General features: G+C 39.2%; 1 protein-coding gene across 1 annotated transcript in view; it reads right to left on the bottom strand.

The window, feature by feature from the left end:
- Nucleotides 1-73: 73 nt before the first annotated feature.
- The window catches only part of NRAP (nebulin related anchoring protein), a 47,633-nt gene continuing 31,095 nt past the window's right edge, over nt 74-16,611 (bottom strand). The window contains exons 27-42 of the mRNA XM_084210616.1: nt 15,085-15,189; nt 14,583-14,690; nt 14,047-14,160; nt 12,542-12,739; nt 11,012-11,116; nt 9,894-9,992; nt 8,938-9,042; nt 8,464-8,571; nt 6,561-6,872; nt 5,648-5,752; nt 4,889-4,987; nt 4,672-4,776; nt 3,065-3,172; nt 2,089-2,400; nt 1,692-1,844; nt 74-494 (exon numbers count right to left, since the gene is read on the bottom strand). Of these exons, the coding sequence (XP_084066742.1) occupies nt 393-494; nt 1,692-1,844; nt 2,089-2,400; nt 3,065-3,172; nt 4,672-4,776; nt 4,889-4,987; nt 5,648-5,752; nt 6,561-6,872; nt 8,464-8,571; nt 8,938-9,042; nt 9,894-9,992; nt 11,012-11,116; nt 12,542-12,739; nt 14,047-14,160; nt 14,583-14,690; nt 15,085-15,189 (2,238 nt within the window). The 3' untranslated portion in view covers nt 74-392. The remainder of the gene's footprint in view (nt 495-1,691; nt 1,845-2,088; nt 2,401-3,064; nt 3,173-4,671; nt 4,777-4,888; nt 4,988-5,647; nt 5,753-6,560; nt 6,873-8,463; nt 8,572-8,937; nt 9,043-9,893; nt 9,993-11,011; nt 11,117-12,541; nt 12,740-14,046; nt 14,161-14,582; nt 14,691-15,084; nt 15,190-16,611) is intronic.

The raw sequence follows: 16,611 nt of genomic DNA on the forward strand, positions 1-16,611 counted from the left end.
TGTGCTTTTGTACTCTCTCAGGTCAATGGTGCCAATATTCCAGGAACACAAAAATCTCCAAAAATTACAAACATGGAACAAGAGTCACCTGATTTATTCATTATAAATTATTTCATATTCTACCATCCATGGTACAAAGCTGAGCCTGCCAGTCATCTAGTACTAATTTCATTTACAGCTTTAAATAAATAGCAGAATCTGTAATACATTCAGTGATAGATCACAAAGTATCCACACAAAAATAAAATGATCAGTTATAAATTGCAATGTTTTGGTTGCCTTTTAAAACAAAAATTCTTAAAAGCCATCTATTGTGTTTCCCAGAAAACTGGAAAAGCTACAGGATTTGCAGGACAAGATGAAAATCTATTTATGTTATGTCATGTTTCTGTTTACTTCTGATAAAGCTGCATTTGCCTTCTCTTGACTTGCAGAATTACTGAAGCATCAGGATTGACTCCAGCTTGCTGAGATCCTTCTGTCTCCAACTGGTCCTGTAAAATCACAACCCAAAAAATTGTGAAACCAACCAGTGGATAGGGGAGGGTTTTAGCTATTATTCTGTAACAGTATTTTCATATTCAAAATTACACAACTGGCAAAAAAATGAGGAAAATCTAAATCACTGTTCTGCACAGAGCGCCTTTCTGCTGTGGAGAAGTGCAAAAAATGGACCTGTTCATGTAAGTTAGATTCCTCACATACCAAAGGACTAAATGTGCTGAAGTCCTAGTTTCTATTTTGAAATAAAAAGCAAACCAGCAAACACCTGAGTTCCACATGGATTGCACACTTGTAGGTTTCCCTGGGACCATCAGGTCATTATCATACCTTTGACTTATGAAGATACTGCTACTATTATCAATAACAGTAGCTCCCACTGTCTCCATTACTCAACCATAGTTTTCACTTATTTCCTGAGTAACTTTTCAGATGGGAATGTAAATCATGGATATGTACTGTTTCTCTTGGTCTGGATTATTGTTTGACTTCTTACCAAAGTTAACAATTAAATGATCAGAGTATTTGAAGTGCAATGCTTCTCTTTTATTGTAGCTGAATGGTTCCTAACTGTAAGGACTATGAGATTCCTGTATAGATTTCTGCTGTCTTATGCTGGGACACTGAAGGCTGGGAGTTATCCCTGTGACAGAAGGAAAGCCTGGAAGATCCCTGCTTGTAATATCTTTAACCTTGAGCTGGACAGAGGCAGAGGAGGCTGGAGCATTGCCCCTTTGCACAAAGCCTCCCACAGCACATACTATCTGTCAGGAGCCTACACTCAGCCTGTCAATACAGCTGCCAGTCGAGATTACATGGCAACACTGAATTACATGGCAACATGTGGTTCCTTGTGAAATTAGGAAAAGAGAATGGGAGTTCCATGGGGAGTCCCTTCTACCTCTGCTTCTGCTTTCCTCACAGGTACTGGGACACTTGGAGATCTGACACCATCCACAAGTTGAGGAAAACACATCCTAACATGACACTGCTGAATTTCCTTCAATGGTTCCTTCAAATTAAGATGTACACTAAGGCACAAAGCTTCATGAGGGAAGTGCACATATCCTGTTCAGACCAGTGGGGAGAACTGTAGACTCCAGGGAGCATTCAGAAACCTTAGACAGGATGTGTGCAGGTAGGGAGCAGAGCTGTTGGGATTTGTGAGAAGGATGGTTAGCTCTACTTACAGCTCCAGGTCTGTACTGAGTAGAAGGCTGCAGCAATCCCATTTCCCGAAGGTATGCCAGCTCAGCAGCTCTTCTTGCCATTTCAACTTTGTGAGAGCCTGGGGGAGTCCAGCCAATGCCTCTGAGCCAGTTCAAGTCAGACTTGTATTTTATCTGAGGGAATGAAACATGCACCAGGATGTATTATTTTGTTGAGCTCTAACCAAATCACACACACTGGGTATTCAACAGAGAGCATATAAAGGAGCAGTAGAGTCAATAATAAACAAATTATTCATTTTTAGCAAGCAGACTGTGATTCTTTCAAGGTGAATTTGTTGGCAGGTAAGGTCAGCAAAGGAGATTGCACAGACAGCCCCCAGCCCATGGAAGGACCATTTCACTCAGCCACACTTACATCACTCTGCAGCTTGTAGGCCTGCTTTGCATGTTTCACATTTAGCTGCTCAGGGTCACAAGTGTATTGGTGCAAGGGCTGCCTGTAGTTAACATTGCTTGCAAGCTGCTGGCTTCTCTTGGCATGGAGGAATCCTGGCTGGTTAAGGTGACTCTGGAACTGTGCCATGTTTAGGGCATAATCACTCCTGTACTGGAGGTCACTCTGGAGTTTCCCCACTCTGAGGACATGTCTGATTTTGGGATCATCATTTGCACTGAGGAATCCAATCTGCTGGCCTCTGTCTCTCAGGAAGGCTTCTCTGTATTTGTACTGCAGGAAGTACAGAGGAAAATCTCATTTTCACATTCAAATTACCTTCAAATTCTGTTATGAAATAACTTATCCTCCCCTGGCTATCAATCATGTTTCCTGTAGTGCATAAAGACCAAGGGTTTGTTTGATATCAAACCACGTCTCCTAATCTAACAAGACACTTTAGAAGAATTACTTTTGTGCTCATTTTTAAAGAGGTGGAAAGACTTAGGGGGCCCAAAATGCTCATCTCTCAAAAGTAATCAGAGATCCTCCTACTGTTGCACTCTTGGGTACACACAATACAGAGCTCAACCAATGAAACTCCTCCATCTTAAGCTTTCTTGCCAGCTGTGGTCTTCTGTGTTCAAAGATAACCCACTTTATCCTAGACCATGCTTTAACTATTCATAGCCTAGTACCTATATTATTTGATTAAAGCATAATGTGTCTTCTTCCCAAGAAAAGCTCTTGGGACATAAGACAGAACAGCCTGATATCGGACATTACTAATGGCAGACTTTAGCTGGAAATCTTTGCACTTAACCAGCACTTTGTTTCATTGGATCACCAATTTTCCATACCAGAATAATGTTCACTCATGTCAGACTTCACCCATTTTTGCATGATGGGGTGGCTTGGGAAGAGGGTTGGGAAGTGTTTGAAGCAGAACAATTCTTACATCACTAGCAATCTCTCTTGAAGCCTTTGCTGTCTGGAAGGGGATGGCGTCAATCCTAAAATCATAGCCAGATGCCCTTGTCTGTTCCCAAGATGTTTTATACAATTTCTGTGTTGAAAAGAAAAGAACAAAAAAGTCATTTCCCCCTGCAGTTTCTTAAACGTAGTCCCATAACTGCAATAATAAATGTTTTATCCTACTGGGCTTATTTGTATCAAGAGTCATCAGTACTATCTCCAAGGTTTTGATCCAGTTCTATTGCACTTCAACTTCTTTTCTATTCACCATAATGATAAAATGCCTCATCTGAAAAGTGCCACCAGGGTTTCCTTTTGTACTTGAATGTGGTTGTTTTTGATGTGATTTAATTTCTATTAGAAACTGTGATGCATCAGTCACATCAATATTGCATTGATATTGCCCTTATTCTCTCTTTTGATGCATCCACTCACAGTGTCTTGGGTTTCCTGGCATCCTAATTTCAATACCAGTTATTTCAAGCTTTTCAAATGATCCTCATCTCTATCCCCAGCCACATGTGGCTTCATTAACTCATGTGGAATAACAGCCGGTTCTAATGTGACTTTGAGGATGTGAATCACATTTACATCCTGAAGAGAAGTTGCTCTAGATTTGGTTCTTCTTCCATTAGTAGCTTTCTTAAAATAGCTTCCAGTCTGCAGGTCCTACTACACAGACCTGGTATCTTAGCTGACACTTTCAGCTTTCCCCTTCTGATTTTATTCATTTGCTTTCTGTAAGTCTTTGATTCACCCCTCCTGGGGTTTGTGACCATAGGAAAAGGAATACAAAATCCACTCCACATTTTAAGACAATCTTCTCTTTCACTGGTGGCTGTACTGCTAGGTGGTAATAAATTTGAAAGTAAATTTAGATGCCAGAAATCCTGCAAGACAGCCAGGGCAGAAGCAATGTAAGCATTACTGTACATCCTGCTAACAGGGATGACCTTTCATTTGTGTGCAATCCTTGCACATTTTATTTGACTTTTTACATTTTCCTCTATTGCTTCAAAATGTAATTTCTACTTGTTTCTTTCGCCTATCTTAAAGTTCCTAGCAAACTGAGGTTATTCTGACCCTACAGGTAAAGACAACAGCTATTTAGTCAGGGAACAGGACATCAGGAATAGAGATAATGTGGAAACAAATTCTCTTTAAACTAATTCCTCTCAGTGATTCAGTTACATCCAGATTTATGACAATTACACCTAAGGGATCATTTCAACACAGTGTTGCAGCTTCAGAAAGGTAGAATACATAGTCTAGGAAAGAGGCTTCTCCCTCCTCCCTCACCCAAAGAAAACTGAAAAGATTTTAATTTGTAACTAATCATATCTATAATGAAGGTATGAAATCCTTAATAATAGCTTACTGCCCTAGAAAATTAAATGAATGCTCGAAAGAAAAATTAGCAGAATTTACCCGACTCCTCCAGCCCAAACCTAGCAACATGTTGGCTGTTCACTGCCTCTGGCTTCTTTTAGTTCTGGTCCGGCTCAGAGAACTTGGCTTCTACATACACGAAAGTTTTCATTCCCAAAGAAGTTTAGCAAGCCCTCTTCCCAAAGGAGAAGGTTTACTCACATCACTGATGTAGAGTGCATTCTGGCGGGCTCGGATGAAATCCGGATGATCGGGAGGCAGGGTGTACCTGTGCCTGTCTTCAGAACCTCCAGCCTTGTACAGCCTCTGTGGGGCCAAAAGTCATTGAATGCAGGCAGAAGCAATGTCAAGATCAATTCTTTTAAGCATTATGGTACAGCAAAAGTTAAGGTCACTTATACATTAGAATGAAACCTACGTCATTGCACTGGAGGTAGCTGGTTTTGGCATGAATCAAACTCGGAGAGTCAGCCACAGCAGTGAACTTCAGACTTTCTGGCTTCTGACGGTACTTTATCTGAGAGGGGCAGGAGGCAGCAAAAACAAACAAAGCAAAAAAAAGTTCCTGTTAACGATATATGACAATTCCAGGAGTGTGATACCTGGGGTAAAACATAAAAGACACTTTCCTGAAGCCGCTGTTCTGCTTTAGTCTCAGTTGCTCTTTCAGCTAGGGACTGGGGAAGCCTTTGTATCAGGCACAGAACTTTTTTGTGAGTGTGTCTGTGTGTGTGTGTGTGCACAAAAGACTTCCCACTAAAATTGACATGCAAAAAGCTTTTGAACACTACGCTTTTGACAGCTCATAATTTTTCTCCATTAATGCATGATACTGAGCAGGCAAATGCCCCTTCATTGTGGTTGTCAGTGCTGTATCTTTCTACACAACTTCCATAACCACCTGCTTAGAATTTCATAATGGAGTTTCCTGCATTTATTTATTGCTACATGTTTTGCCTATACTCTTGTGTTTCATTTGGAATGGAAAATATTCAGCAGGTGTCACACAGTGGACTTGCATCTCCCATACTGCTTCTTGGTAACTTACACCTTGTATAAACAGGCTCCCACATCAAAAGGAAATGATAAGCTACATTCGTAAGTGTCATGTAACGAGGAACCTTGATGGTAAACAATTCCTACAGACTTGCTATCCCATGAAAGATTTATCAGTTACCTCACTGATGAGCTCTCCAGCCTTCTTTACACTTTCTATCTGCGGAGATCTCAGAGCCATCCAACCAACTCCTTTCATGAAGTTCAGGTCTGATTTATAGCGATGCTGTTAAAAATGAAAATCGTTAACTATCAGTTTTGTATCCACAGCTATTAAGGTTTTTTAAAAAACTCCCTGGTTCATATTCACATTTTGAGGTTTTTCATTTGCCATGCACATATCAGATCGTAATGCCAAACTGTTTGCATTTGTTCGTTCCACCAGGAATTAAATAATGTATCATATGCAAGTTACAAGAGAAGGCCCCACGAGTGAATTAGTATGACTCAAAGCAGTAAGTAATAACCTGTTTGTACTGGGCGTAAAAGAACCTCTTTTGAAATAATTTTATGAGGTGAGTACAAGTCAGGAATACTAATTATTTTATCTGGTTCATGGTTCCTCGTTAACCCCATTTCTAGGAGGACACATTACTCTTTCTTTACTCACATTAAAGGCTTGCTTTTAGCTCCTAATCTATTAAAGAAAATCAGGCAGACCCAATAAAAAGTGAAAGTCAGCAAAGTGCCGGCAATCCCAACAATCCTGACTTCACTTCAGCATCATGGTGTCTCACTGTGTGACTTTAATCCAATCATCCAACTTTCATTTTTGTTCTCCCCTCTATGTACAAAGGACATGACAATCAACTCATGTGTGCTGTATATTACTCTACTGGGCAGTGTGGGTATCAGGTAAAACCATCATCACCATTTGTCTGGACTCCTGATTTGGGGTTCTAAAGGCAAGAGCCAAGTGCTGAGGTCCTCCCTCACATCCTATCCTGTCCCTCTCTAGGCAGGATCAGGAGCAGCCTGAGCTACTGGTACAGCCTACTTACTGAGGCTGGTAGGGTCCAAAAGAAAGATTTTACCTCACTCTGCAGCATGTGGGCTCTTTTGGCCCACTTCATCTTCATGTCTTCAGGAAGTGCTGTAAATTCATGGAGTCTCTTTCTGTAATCTTGATCACTCGCTAGGGCCTGGGCTTTCCTGGCATGGACAAGATTGACCATGTCCATGGGTAGATGAAACTGAGACCACATGTCTTGGGATCCCTTCTTGTACTCTTGCTCACTCTGCAATTTGGCAGCATGCAAGCAGTGCAGCAACCTGGCGTCATCCAGAACGCTTCTGGCACCAATGCATTTTCCTCTCTCCATCACAAAATTGTGTTTATATTGGTACTAAAAATTTAGAAAAAGGGTAAAAGTGAAGATGTGCCAAACTTAGACCAGCTATTGCAAATAACTTAAGATAAATTACTAAAACATCTATGTTTTCTGTAAAACCAGTATGTAGCAGTAGAAAGCAATTGTTTGAATATCTCATTGCTCTCAAATTTAAATACCACAGGAGCTGCAACATTAAAGTTAAGCGCATCTCATCGCATTTTCTGAATATGCCCAAAACATTGGTCATATTTAACCTCAAATCACGTACTTTTATTATCTCTCTAAGAATGCTATTCCCATCAGAATAGAGAATGAGAATGTGAGAGAAACAAACAAAAGACAGAAGAAAAAGAAATCTATACAAAAGCAAAACACCGTGCACTCTGTAGCCTTCAGATTTGCAAATGCCACCCAGCTATTTTAAAGAGTAAATTCAGTTTTCCTGGAAAGAATAAGAACCAGCAACCCCTCATTCTCATCTTAGCTGGGACAATGACTCTCCCTGTGATCTTGCATTTATCCTCTCTGTGAAATAGTGATGATGATGATAATGCTTATTTATACAGCATCAACAGGGTGCTTAGAACTTTAAAGGGAAGGCCTGGGCCCTGAAGAGTTCATAATGTAGTTGAAATGGGATAATAACACTTATCTACCACACAAGAGAGTTGTGGGGATTAAATTACAGCATCTAATGTTTATAAAGTGCTTCCAAGATGAAGGGCCAAATTCAGATCTGTTGTAAGTGGATGTAATTGTATTACAGACTTGTACCCTCTAGAGCAGATCTGAAGCTGTAACCAAAAGCACTCTGCAAAATATGGTTAAGTATATATTATAAATTACAACTAGAAATGGTTGCTTCATTAAAGAAACATGTGTGAAATATATTCGTATTTTATCACATAAGAGATAAAGTATGCAACTAAGTACTACACAAAATGAAGAATTTTTCCATCTTCCTAGAATTTATTACATACCTTGTAAAGGAGGGATGAACTTAGGCTTTCTGAGAAATGGGAACCACCATGTCTGACGGTTTTGCATACAACAATGCAAATGATAGGATATTTATAAGGATAAGATGACTTGTTTCTTCTATTTTAGAAGTTAAGGGGATACATATTTACAGGAATTTGCACTGATATTTACTTACTAACCAGAGAGGGAACTCCTGATTTTTGGAGATTCAAAGAACCCTCAGCTTTTTCTGACTTCATTTCAATTTCAAAATACTAAATAGTTCCAAAAGTCAGCTCTAAACAGAGTGCACAGAGTTAGTGGTCACGTTATGATATGAGGAGCCAACAGCCTAAAAAAGAGCAGAATCCCTTTTCTTTCTGTTTGCAAATACTTAAATTCATTTGCTATTTCCCACTGGAAGATGTTTAACCTGGCTTGGTTCCCGATTAGCAGCAATTCTTCCTCTTCCTTTTTTTCCTAATTCACACAAAGACTCTCATTCATAAGTAATATATTCTGTCTCACACTTGTCTCACATGGTTATGGAGTTGCTTTAATTCAGTAAAATCTGCTTTAGACATTGTTTTACATGAAGTTAACAGAAATTAGGCAAGAAGGGAGGTTGAATCATTCAACTCACATCACTGGCAATTTCTCTGGAGGCCCTGGCAGTCTGGAATGGGAGTGCTTCCATTGTCAGCTTGTAGCCTTGAGCACGTAGATTATGCCAAGATTCTCTGTATTTTGCCTAAAGTAGGAAAGGCACATGTAGACTGCTGCTTTACTTTTAAATGCACAAAGGAACAAACAAAGGAACCATCTTTCATTTGTTATTCTGTGTTACAGTCTCATTCTTTATAATCAAAGGAATTTTTTTTAAATTATCTTTGGGAAATCCTACTAACTCAGACAAAACATGTCTCGTTCTTTATGTAGATTTAATTTACTCACAACCGTATATATGCTAATGAAGATTTAATTTGATTATAATCAAATCAAGGAAAGCATAAATAGAATAGATCTCAAATTTCCTCTACTTATTCATCTTCCTTGCCACTGCACAATTCATCCTGCATCTGAAATAAGTTGTAAGAAATACAGAATAAATTCTTACATCACTGAGGTTGGCTGCATTTATTCTTGCCCGTGTAAACTCTGGCAGACCCAGTGTTGGTGTGTAGTGATGCCGACTGTCCTCTCCTGCTGCTTTATACAGGCGCTAGCAAAGAGATCAAAGAGACAACTGAAATTAATTTTCTCTCCTGTTTCAATAATACAACAGCAGTACTTAAGTTGTTCATGATGGTGACAACTGTAGTCAGCCATCATTGAAAATAGCTGAGGATATCGTTGAAATTGCAAAGTTTTTTTCTGGCCATAAAGATGTGGGGCTTTTGCTGGGCATAAAGGACTTTTACACTAATTTTTATAAATATATGATGATGCCAAACCACTACATTCTCAGCCTTGCATTGTTACATTCCCAGCAAGGCAAAAGTAGACCTAAGAATGTCAAGGGCATCATGAATGAGTGTGAAATAAAAAGGCAAGTATTCCTGGTAGACTGGGCATATTTTCTAGCTTGAATTTTTTCTTCAAGCTATTATTTCTTCAAGTTATATTTTTTCTTCAAGTTATTATGATTTTGATAATTTTTCTATAGATTTTGTCTTGTTTTTTCAGAATTTAGAACAGTGATTCTTTTCTAAAAAAGAAAAGGCCCTTTGAGAAGCCCTCAAAAATGGATCATACTATGCAAATGAGCTCTCTCTAGAACACCCCACAGTCCTGATTTCTGAGTCTCTGTTTCATGTAAAAACTTGATAATGGAACTCTGTTGTTTGGATACTATGTGAGCTTTTTGAAAGAGATTGAATTGAAAATGGTATTAAATGCTTGGGGGGAAAAAAATGCGATCTAACAATGAAAAAAGCATAAACCAGTGATGATTTCACTTTTTTGGATGATGCATTTTGCTTTCAGAACAGGGTTGTCTCTTTCCCAGTTCTCCATCCCCAGCTTGCTGCATTTTGAAAAGCGTATTTTCTGATTCACGTTAGGAGAGCCTACCTCATTAGCAATCATATTGCTGAATTTTGCATGAAGGAGGCCAGGAGAGTCTGTCACCGATGTGTACTTGAAGGAATGTGGCTGCTGACGATATTTACTCTGAGTTCACACACAAAGAAAAATGAGCAGAATAAGTAAATTGCCTTGTCAGATAAGGGATTTTTTTTCCAATTCTAGTGGAATTCCACTTCTTGTGCTTGAAACTCCATTTGTCTATTGATCCTTAGACTAATTTACCTTTTGCTATTCTGAGTTGGGTGCATTCAAGTTTCACAGGGAAAATGAAAAGTAAATAAGGAATAAGACATGAAAGAAAAGTGCTGCCGTGCTGAATATGCTGAAAACGGTAATGAGATTATTTCATCCCTTGGTGTCATTAACCCAGGGTACTGGAATTACAGCAAAGGCAATCCAGTCCAGAGAGAGAAGAAGCTGCACAAACCTACTGGATTTTTTTGTGAGAAAAAATGGTTTCACCTGGCCTGTGGTCTGATGTTAGAATTGTGAACAAAACAACTGCAAGATCGCTGCATGCAGGCAGTTGTTCCTTAGAATACAACTCCTACTTTTCCTCACTTCACATCTATGTGAATACAGGTAAAAGATGAAGGATTTGAAACTCTGAGAGACTGTACGAAGAGAACATGACAGATGAAATAAAAGTCCAGTTACAAAGGAAGAAAAACAACAGCACACAAAAGCAGCAGGTGAAAAACAGACTGACTGTAAAACAGGAGTAGAGATGAGGACCCTGTAATACTCTGGGCACTGCACAGCTCATTCTAATTTTGGAGAAACAGTACAAGGTATTTATAACAGATAGGCACAGCTTTACTTCTAGTTGAAAAAGCCCATTTAAATTCCTAAATAACATAAAATAAATACCTCCTGGGTCTGAAACACAGGAGAAAAGACTTGCAAAATAAGTTAGCAAAGTTTGCAAAGCCTAAAACTCCATCAGGTTCACCCATCTGCAGTTAGGACACGGGCGGAATGATCAAACACAAGGGGAGGGAGTCTGGCATTATCCAGTGAGTCACTTTGCCAGCCCAGTCTAATAGAAAGACATCTGGCAAAGTCTTGTTCGTAGTGGAGAAATCAAACCCCTCTTTTGTTACCTCGCTGATGAGTTCAGAAGCTTTCTTCTTCCCTTCAATCTCCAGGGCCCCTGGGGTAATACATCCAACACCTCGCATAAAGTTCATGTCAGAGCGATATAAATTCTAAGGAAAACCAAGCAGAAGTAATTACGAGTTTGCATTTGAGATGCCCTATATTTATTCACCCAAAAATCTGCAATGACTCCATTAAAATTAGTATCTAGCACAGAGAGTTTGTACACATTGCCCTAAGATCTTGTGCTTATGAATGTGTCTGTGTGAATACAGCCCTGGCAGATCTACAGCACAGATGCAAGATTCTGAGGACTACTGAGCCTCATGAACACCAAATGCTGCTTCAACTTCTGTCTTCTATTTCTAACCGTGAAAAAACCTTTTTTAGGTACATGAATTTTCTTCACATATAATACATAAATCACAGGTAGATATTATTGATTTATAAATATACGTAAAATAAGACCAGTTTATAAAAACATTAAAAAATATGTTTTTTTCTTTCTCTTTTAAGTAAGAGAAACTGCAGACAAACTAGCCTTGATTTTTAACAGTTCTGAATGGTCATAATATAAGCAAGGAACACTAAGGAAAAATAGCCCTGAACCACTGCAAACACATCTTTAAAATATTTTCCAGACCACCAAACTGAGCAGTGACTCCCTGTAAATATTAATTTTTCAAAAGTTACCAATAGGTTCCTGATAAATACATCACAACAATATCATTTCATTTCATAATGAGAAGGATGAAGAGTAGGATGGATGGAAACCTGCCCCAGAATCTCTGATTATGTGCATTTCCAAGCCAAATTAGGATTACGCTGGTTTGGACACACCCTGTCATCTCTAAGTCTGTTGGTTGATGTGTTAAGGCAATATATAGTAGTATTTTGAGGCCAGGTATATTTTTAAGATACAGCCCCTCCTGAGGTCTGCAGGGGCAATGTGATCTATGACAAGCCCTTTGCTCAAGTCTCTGCCTACAGATTTGTAAGGCATTATTTAGTTAATTTTACTCAAGACTATATAGGGAGTTAAGCTCATCCTTAAAATTTCAGTGGATGTGTCTTGGGCCAGAGCTTACAAGTCTCTTACAAATCCAATCTTTCTTGTGAAAGTACACACAAAATTTCACCCAGACCCAAACCAAGTTGTAAATACCAGTTGGTAAAGGGTTTGCATTGTTAGAAAGACCTTAAAAAGGGTATTTTTACCAACTGTCCAATCATCCTCACTTGCAAACCCTTCTCTACCCAAACATCAAAGACTACTAGACTTTATCTCTGGTTCCTCTAGTTTCTACAAGACTTTATTCTCTAGTTTCTACTAGATACTCTAGTAGTATCTCTGCTACACATTGTTCCACTGCGCAGTAAGACAAATGTCTCGTTCCTCCACGTAATCAAGGGGGAACCACCATTGCTTATCCCTCAGCTCTGCTCAAACACTTGCTGCCAGCTGTCACACGTTGGAGCAGAACTGTTTTGCCCCAGAACCAAGAGGAAGCACCCCAGTGACACTCTGCAGTCACCTCACTCTGCAGCCTGTGGGCGTTCTGGGCGCAGCGCAGCCTCACGTCGTCAGCCAGGGCCGTGTACTGGTGGAGCAGCTGCCGGTACTCCTGCTCCCTGACCAGCGACTGCGCCCTCCTGGCATGCACCAAGGGCATCATGTCCAGAGGCAGGTGGAAGTGAGACTTCGTGTCCTCAAAACCTTGCTTATATTTCACCTATCAAGTGAGAAACAGATCACATAGATATCACAGCAAAGTAATTAAAATTCAGGTTTTGATCAGAAGAGACGTTCCTCGTATTTCTTCCATTTTGCAGTATAAATTATTCTTTTTAGAACAAGTTGCCTAACTTGTTTAACCATACTGTGAAAGATCAATAATTATAATTAGAATATGTGGCAGCCTATACTTCATCAGAAAGTAGCCATCTGTATTATATTAAACTGAGATTATTTATTTGTTAAAACTTGATATATTGAATCTATAAAATTAAGCAAATTTGCAAGAAAAGTCCTAATTTACTGCATTTTTTAAAAGGGCCACAAAAAGAGGCAGCTACTGCCTGAGTAAAACATGCAAGTAACCTTATTTATATTAGAATTAGGAAAAAACCCTCAGGTCAAAATATTCGTTGATTTGGCCAGTTTAGTTTCATAATTCTTGACTTATATTTAGCGCTGGGTTAGTTTTTTTCACTTCTTGCCTCTGTCCAAGAGAAGAAAGGTGCAGAAATCTTCAAAGAACTTTTTTCACATGACATTTCCCAATCAGATTATGCAAATTTGAGATGTTCAGGCTGTTCATCAGGATAATGAACATCCAGAGTTATTGGGGTCATCAAACAACTTAGAGTAACCTGACAGATGGATGAATTCTTCAAACACTTTCTACTAGCTGTTTGTATAAGCCTGCCATCACTACCAGACCAGCACTTCTGAAAACCATGAACACACTCCCATATATTTCACTGCTTTCTGGATCAGTCTTCAAAATGCACTGAAGAATTACAACTCTTGTAAGCAAACAACAAATGATGTCATTCTTAGCATGCCAAGACTAGGTGAGAACCATTCCCCAAGCAAAAAAAGTCCAACTTGAAATTCCATTAACTCATTCATCCTTTGGTCTTTCAGAAAAATGATAAATTGAAAATCAAGACTGAATAAGTAATCGCATTTACTTCTGTACAAAGACCAGTGTTAATTCTCAATTTGACTTGCTTCTGAGTGATGCTTTCACAGAGTGAAATATTCTGTGATAGGCAGCAGAGGTATGAAGCAGAGAAGTGTGCTAGAACACAGGCTTCTTTTACTGTCAAATTAATGTTACTCTAAATAACGTAGAAGAATGGCAAGAATATCACAATTATATTAATATATCTGGAAAGTTGGACAGAAAGCCCTAAGTTTTAAATAAGTAGGCTATTCCACAGCTGGTCCACAGCTAAATGCATCTTCCTTGAGGAACTACTCCCAGTTAGGGAACAAATTCAGGAATGCCCCCATCTCCTTCCTTGCACTTACATCACTCTGCAGAGATGTTGCACGGACTGAGTGAGCAATACGAATGTCACCATCCAGGCCACATGAGCCAGCCATCTGCCCTTTCATTTTCTGAAAGGCCTCCTTATATTTGTGCTAAAAAGGAAGAGAAATGTGGAGAGGAGTAAGAGAAGTATTAGTCCAGCTGTTAATACCTGAATAAAAGGGCTTTCATAGGATAGTCAGTTCTGACAATATTCAGTATGATAATAAATCTGAATAAAGATTTAGTGGGTTCTAGGAAGACCTCACCCAACTGCAATCCCTGTGACTGTGCAGTCACTGCAGCAGGTAAACTGCTCAGCTTTGCTTTCACAAACCTGCCTTTGCTTATTTACCAACAACACCTCACTGTGGCTGCACCTCCAAACCAACACTAACTAGTCTGAGGCCAGATGTGTCCCAGATGCAGAGCTGGCTGGACATGCTGTTTCCATGAAAAGTCACTGAACAGGGCAGATAGAGTCTGAAATGACTGACAAGTCCTACTGGACAGTATCAGCACTAGGTTCACGTACATCACTTATGATTTCACCCGAAGCCTTTGCTGCCTGGAAGGGGATGGCATCCAATTTCAGCTGGTAGCCACCATCTCTCATCCTTCTCCAGGACTCCTTGTAACGAGTCTAGGAAACATGGAACAGAAATAAAGAAGAGTTGCTGTTCGGAGGGTTGGCATCGCAGCATTATTGAAACCCTAGAAATGTTAGCAGATGAATTTCATTCTATTCTAATGCAGAGGGCAAACACAAATGAAACTATCAATGTACAACAGGAATTATTGCAAGACAGATGTCCACTAGAAAAGACTATTTATTTGATCATTCTTAATCTTTCTAATGTAGGTTAAGTTGGATAAGAAGTTTGATTTCCCACATTACTTCAGAAGTATGTAAACCATAGAATGATCATATACAGTGGTAATGAAAGAAATCTAGTATAATTTCCTATTTAGGACAAACAGTGAAGCACTATCAACATTTCCACTTTCCTTTAAAATATTAAAGATAAGGTTTATACCTCACTAATATTCATAGCATTTAATTTGGCCTGCAGGATTTCAGGAAGATCTGTTGTTGGTGTATACTGATGCTTTATACTCTCTCCGTGCTCCTTGTACAGCCTCTGCAAACAGAGATGAATTTCAGTAGCAAGTACTCTCTACATGTTCAATCATTAGTTCAAACAAAAGCATTAACAATTAAGTTTGTGGAAAGCAAACACTACAGAAAAGCAGCAGAGGCATTAATAAATACAGGTAATTGTATCAGTCAAAATGGATTCAAAAGGATTTGGGCTCTGATACACTTATCAGCTAGAGTATGCTAGAGAGGAGCTCCTTGAAGTTTTGAGTGTGTAAATCAATGTATATGAAAATTCAGATATTTGAATATTAATTTGATAACGCTTCTAACACATGTGGGTGGGGAGAAGAATACTAAAGGGTGTGCAGCAATGAGTAGCCCACTAACACTTTGAAATGCCACAGAAATACAGGGAGTTGAGGACCCCCCAACACCTCTCCAAAGGTGTTCAATTTTAGCAGATAAATGGGATGGTAATTATTTGTGTAATTACTTCAAATTTATCTCCAGGGTTAGTTGCAAAAGGGTGCTCAATAATCAATGGGAAGAGATTGCAACACCTCAGAAGGGGATTTATCCCATCACAGAAGAGGTGTCCGAGTGTGCCACTCACTTCAACCCTTGGAGGAGGAGCACAGAGCTGGCCCAGGAGCAGATAACTTTCAGATGTCTGCAGACAGGTTAGAGGAGTTCTCTGCAATTAACTGGAACTGGAACTTCCCCTGCAGTGGCTATGCAGAGTTCTTTTTATATTACTTTTCTTTGCTAGCCTAGTTTTCTTCTTTCATTGACACTAGGACTCTGTATGGGTACAGACAAACACCTTTCCTTGGCCTGAGATATGACCCTTGTCTGGAGCACCTGACTTGCCTTTCCCAGGCTATTATTTCTGCAGGAGAGTTTGAGACCCTCTAGATTAGAATGGACTCCTCCATTTCACCTGTCTGACACTTTTTTAGCAGCTGGGCCCGCTTGTATTGCAGCTCCATAAGAGGAAAATTAATGAGAACTCCATGTGTGAAGAAGTAGAGCACCAGACTGATTTTGACTGTGGCTCAGTGAAACAAAATTACTTCTATTTATCCTGCCTGAGATGTAAGCCTTTTGGATCTTATTAATTAAACCAAAGGCACAGACACCAAAAGTATTACAATAGCATGTGTTTTACACAAAGTCTTTCATCTTCTCCTTCACTTTAAAAATATCTATTTTCAAAATAAAACATCCTCTCATGTTTGAAACTTGTCTTTTTTGAGTGACTTTTGCTTATTATTCACTTCTGTATTATCCCAGTTAAGTCTACAATATTTTTAAATCGCTCTTCTATTAAAAATAAACATGTTTAAACACCAAACAGCCTCAATTCTTCCCTTTAAGGTTTCCCCTCCTGGATTTCTCTCTCAGCAGGATGACAGCTTGAAATAATTTATTTTTCCTTCCTTGTCATGCTGCCTTACGTTTT

This window comes from Fringilla coelebs, assembly GCF_963513975.1.
Source record: "Fringilla coelebs genome assembly, chromosome: 8".
Classification (NCBI taxonomy): domain Eukaryota; kingdom Metazoa; phylum Chordata; class Aves; order Passeriformes; family Fringillidae; genus Fringilla; species Fringilla coelebs.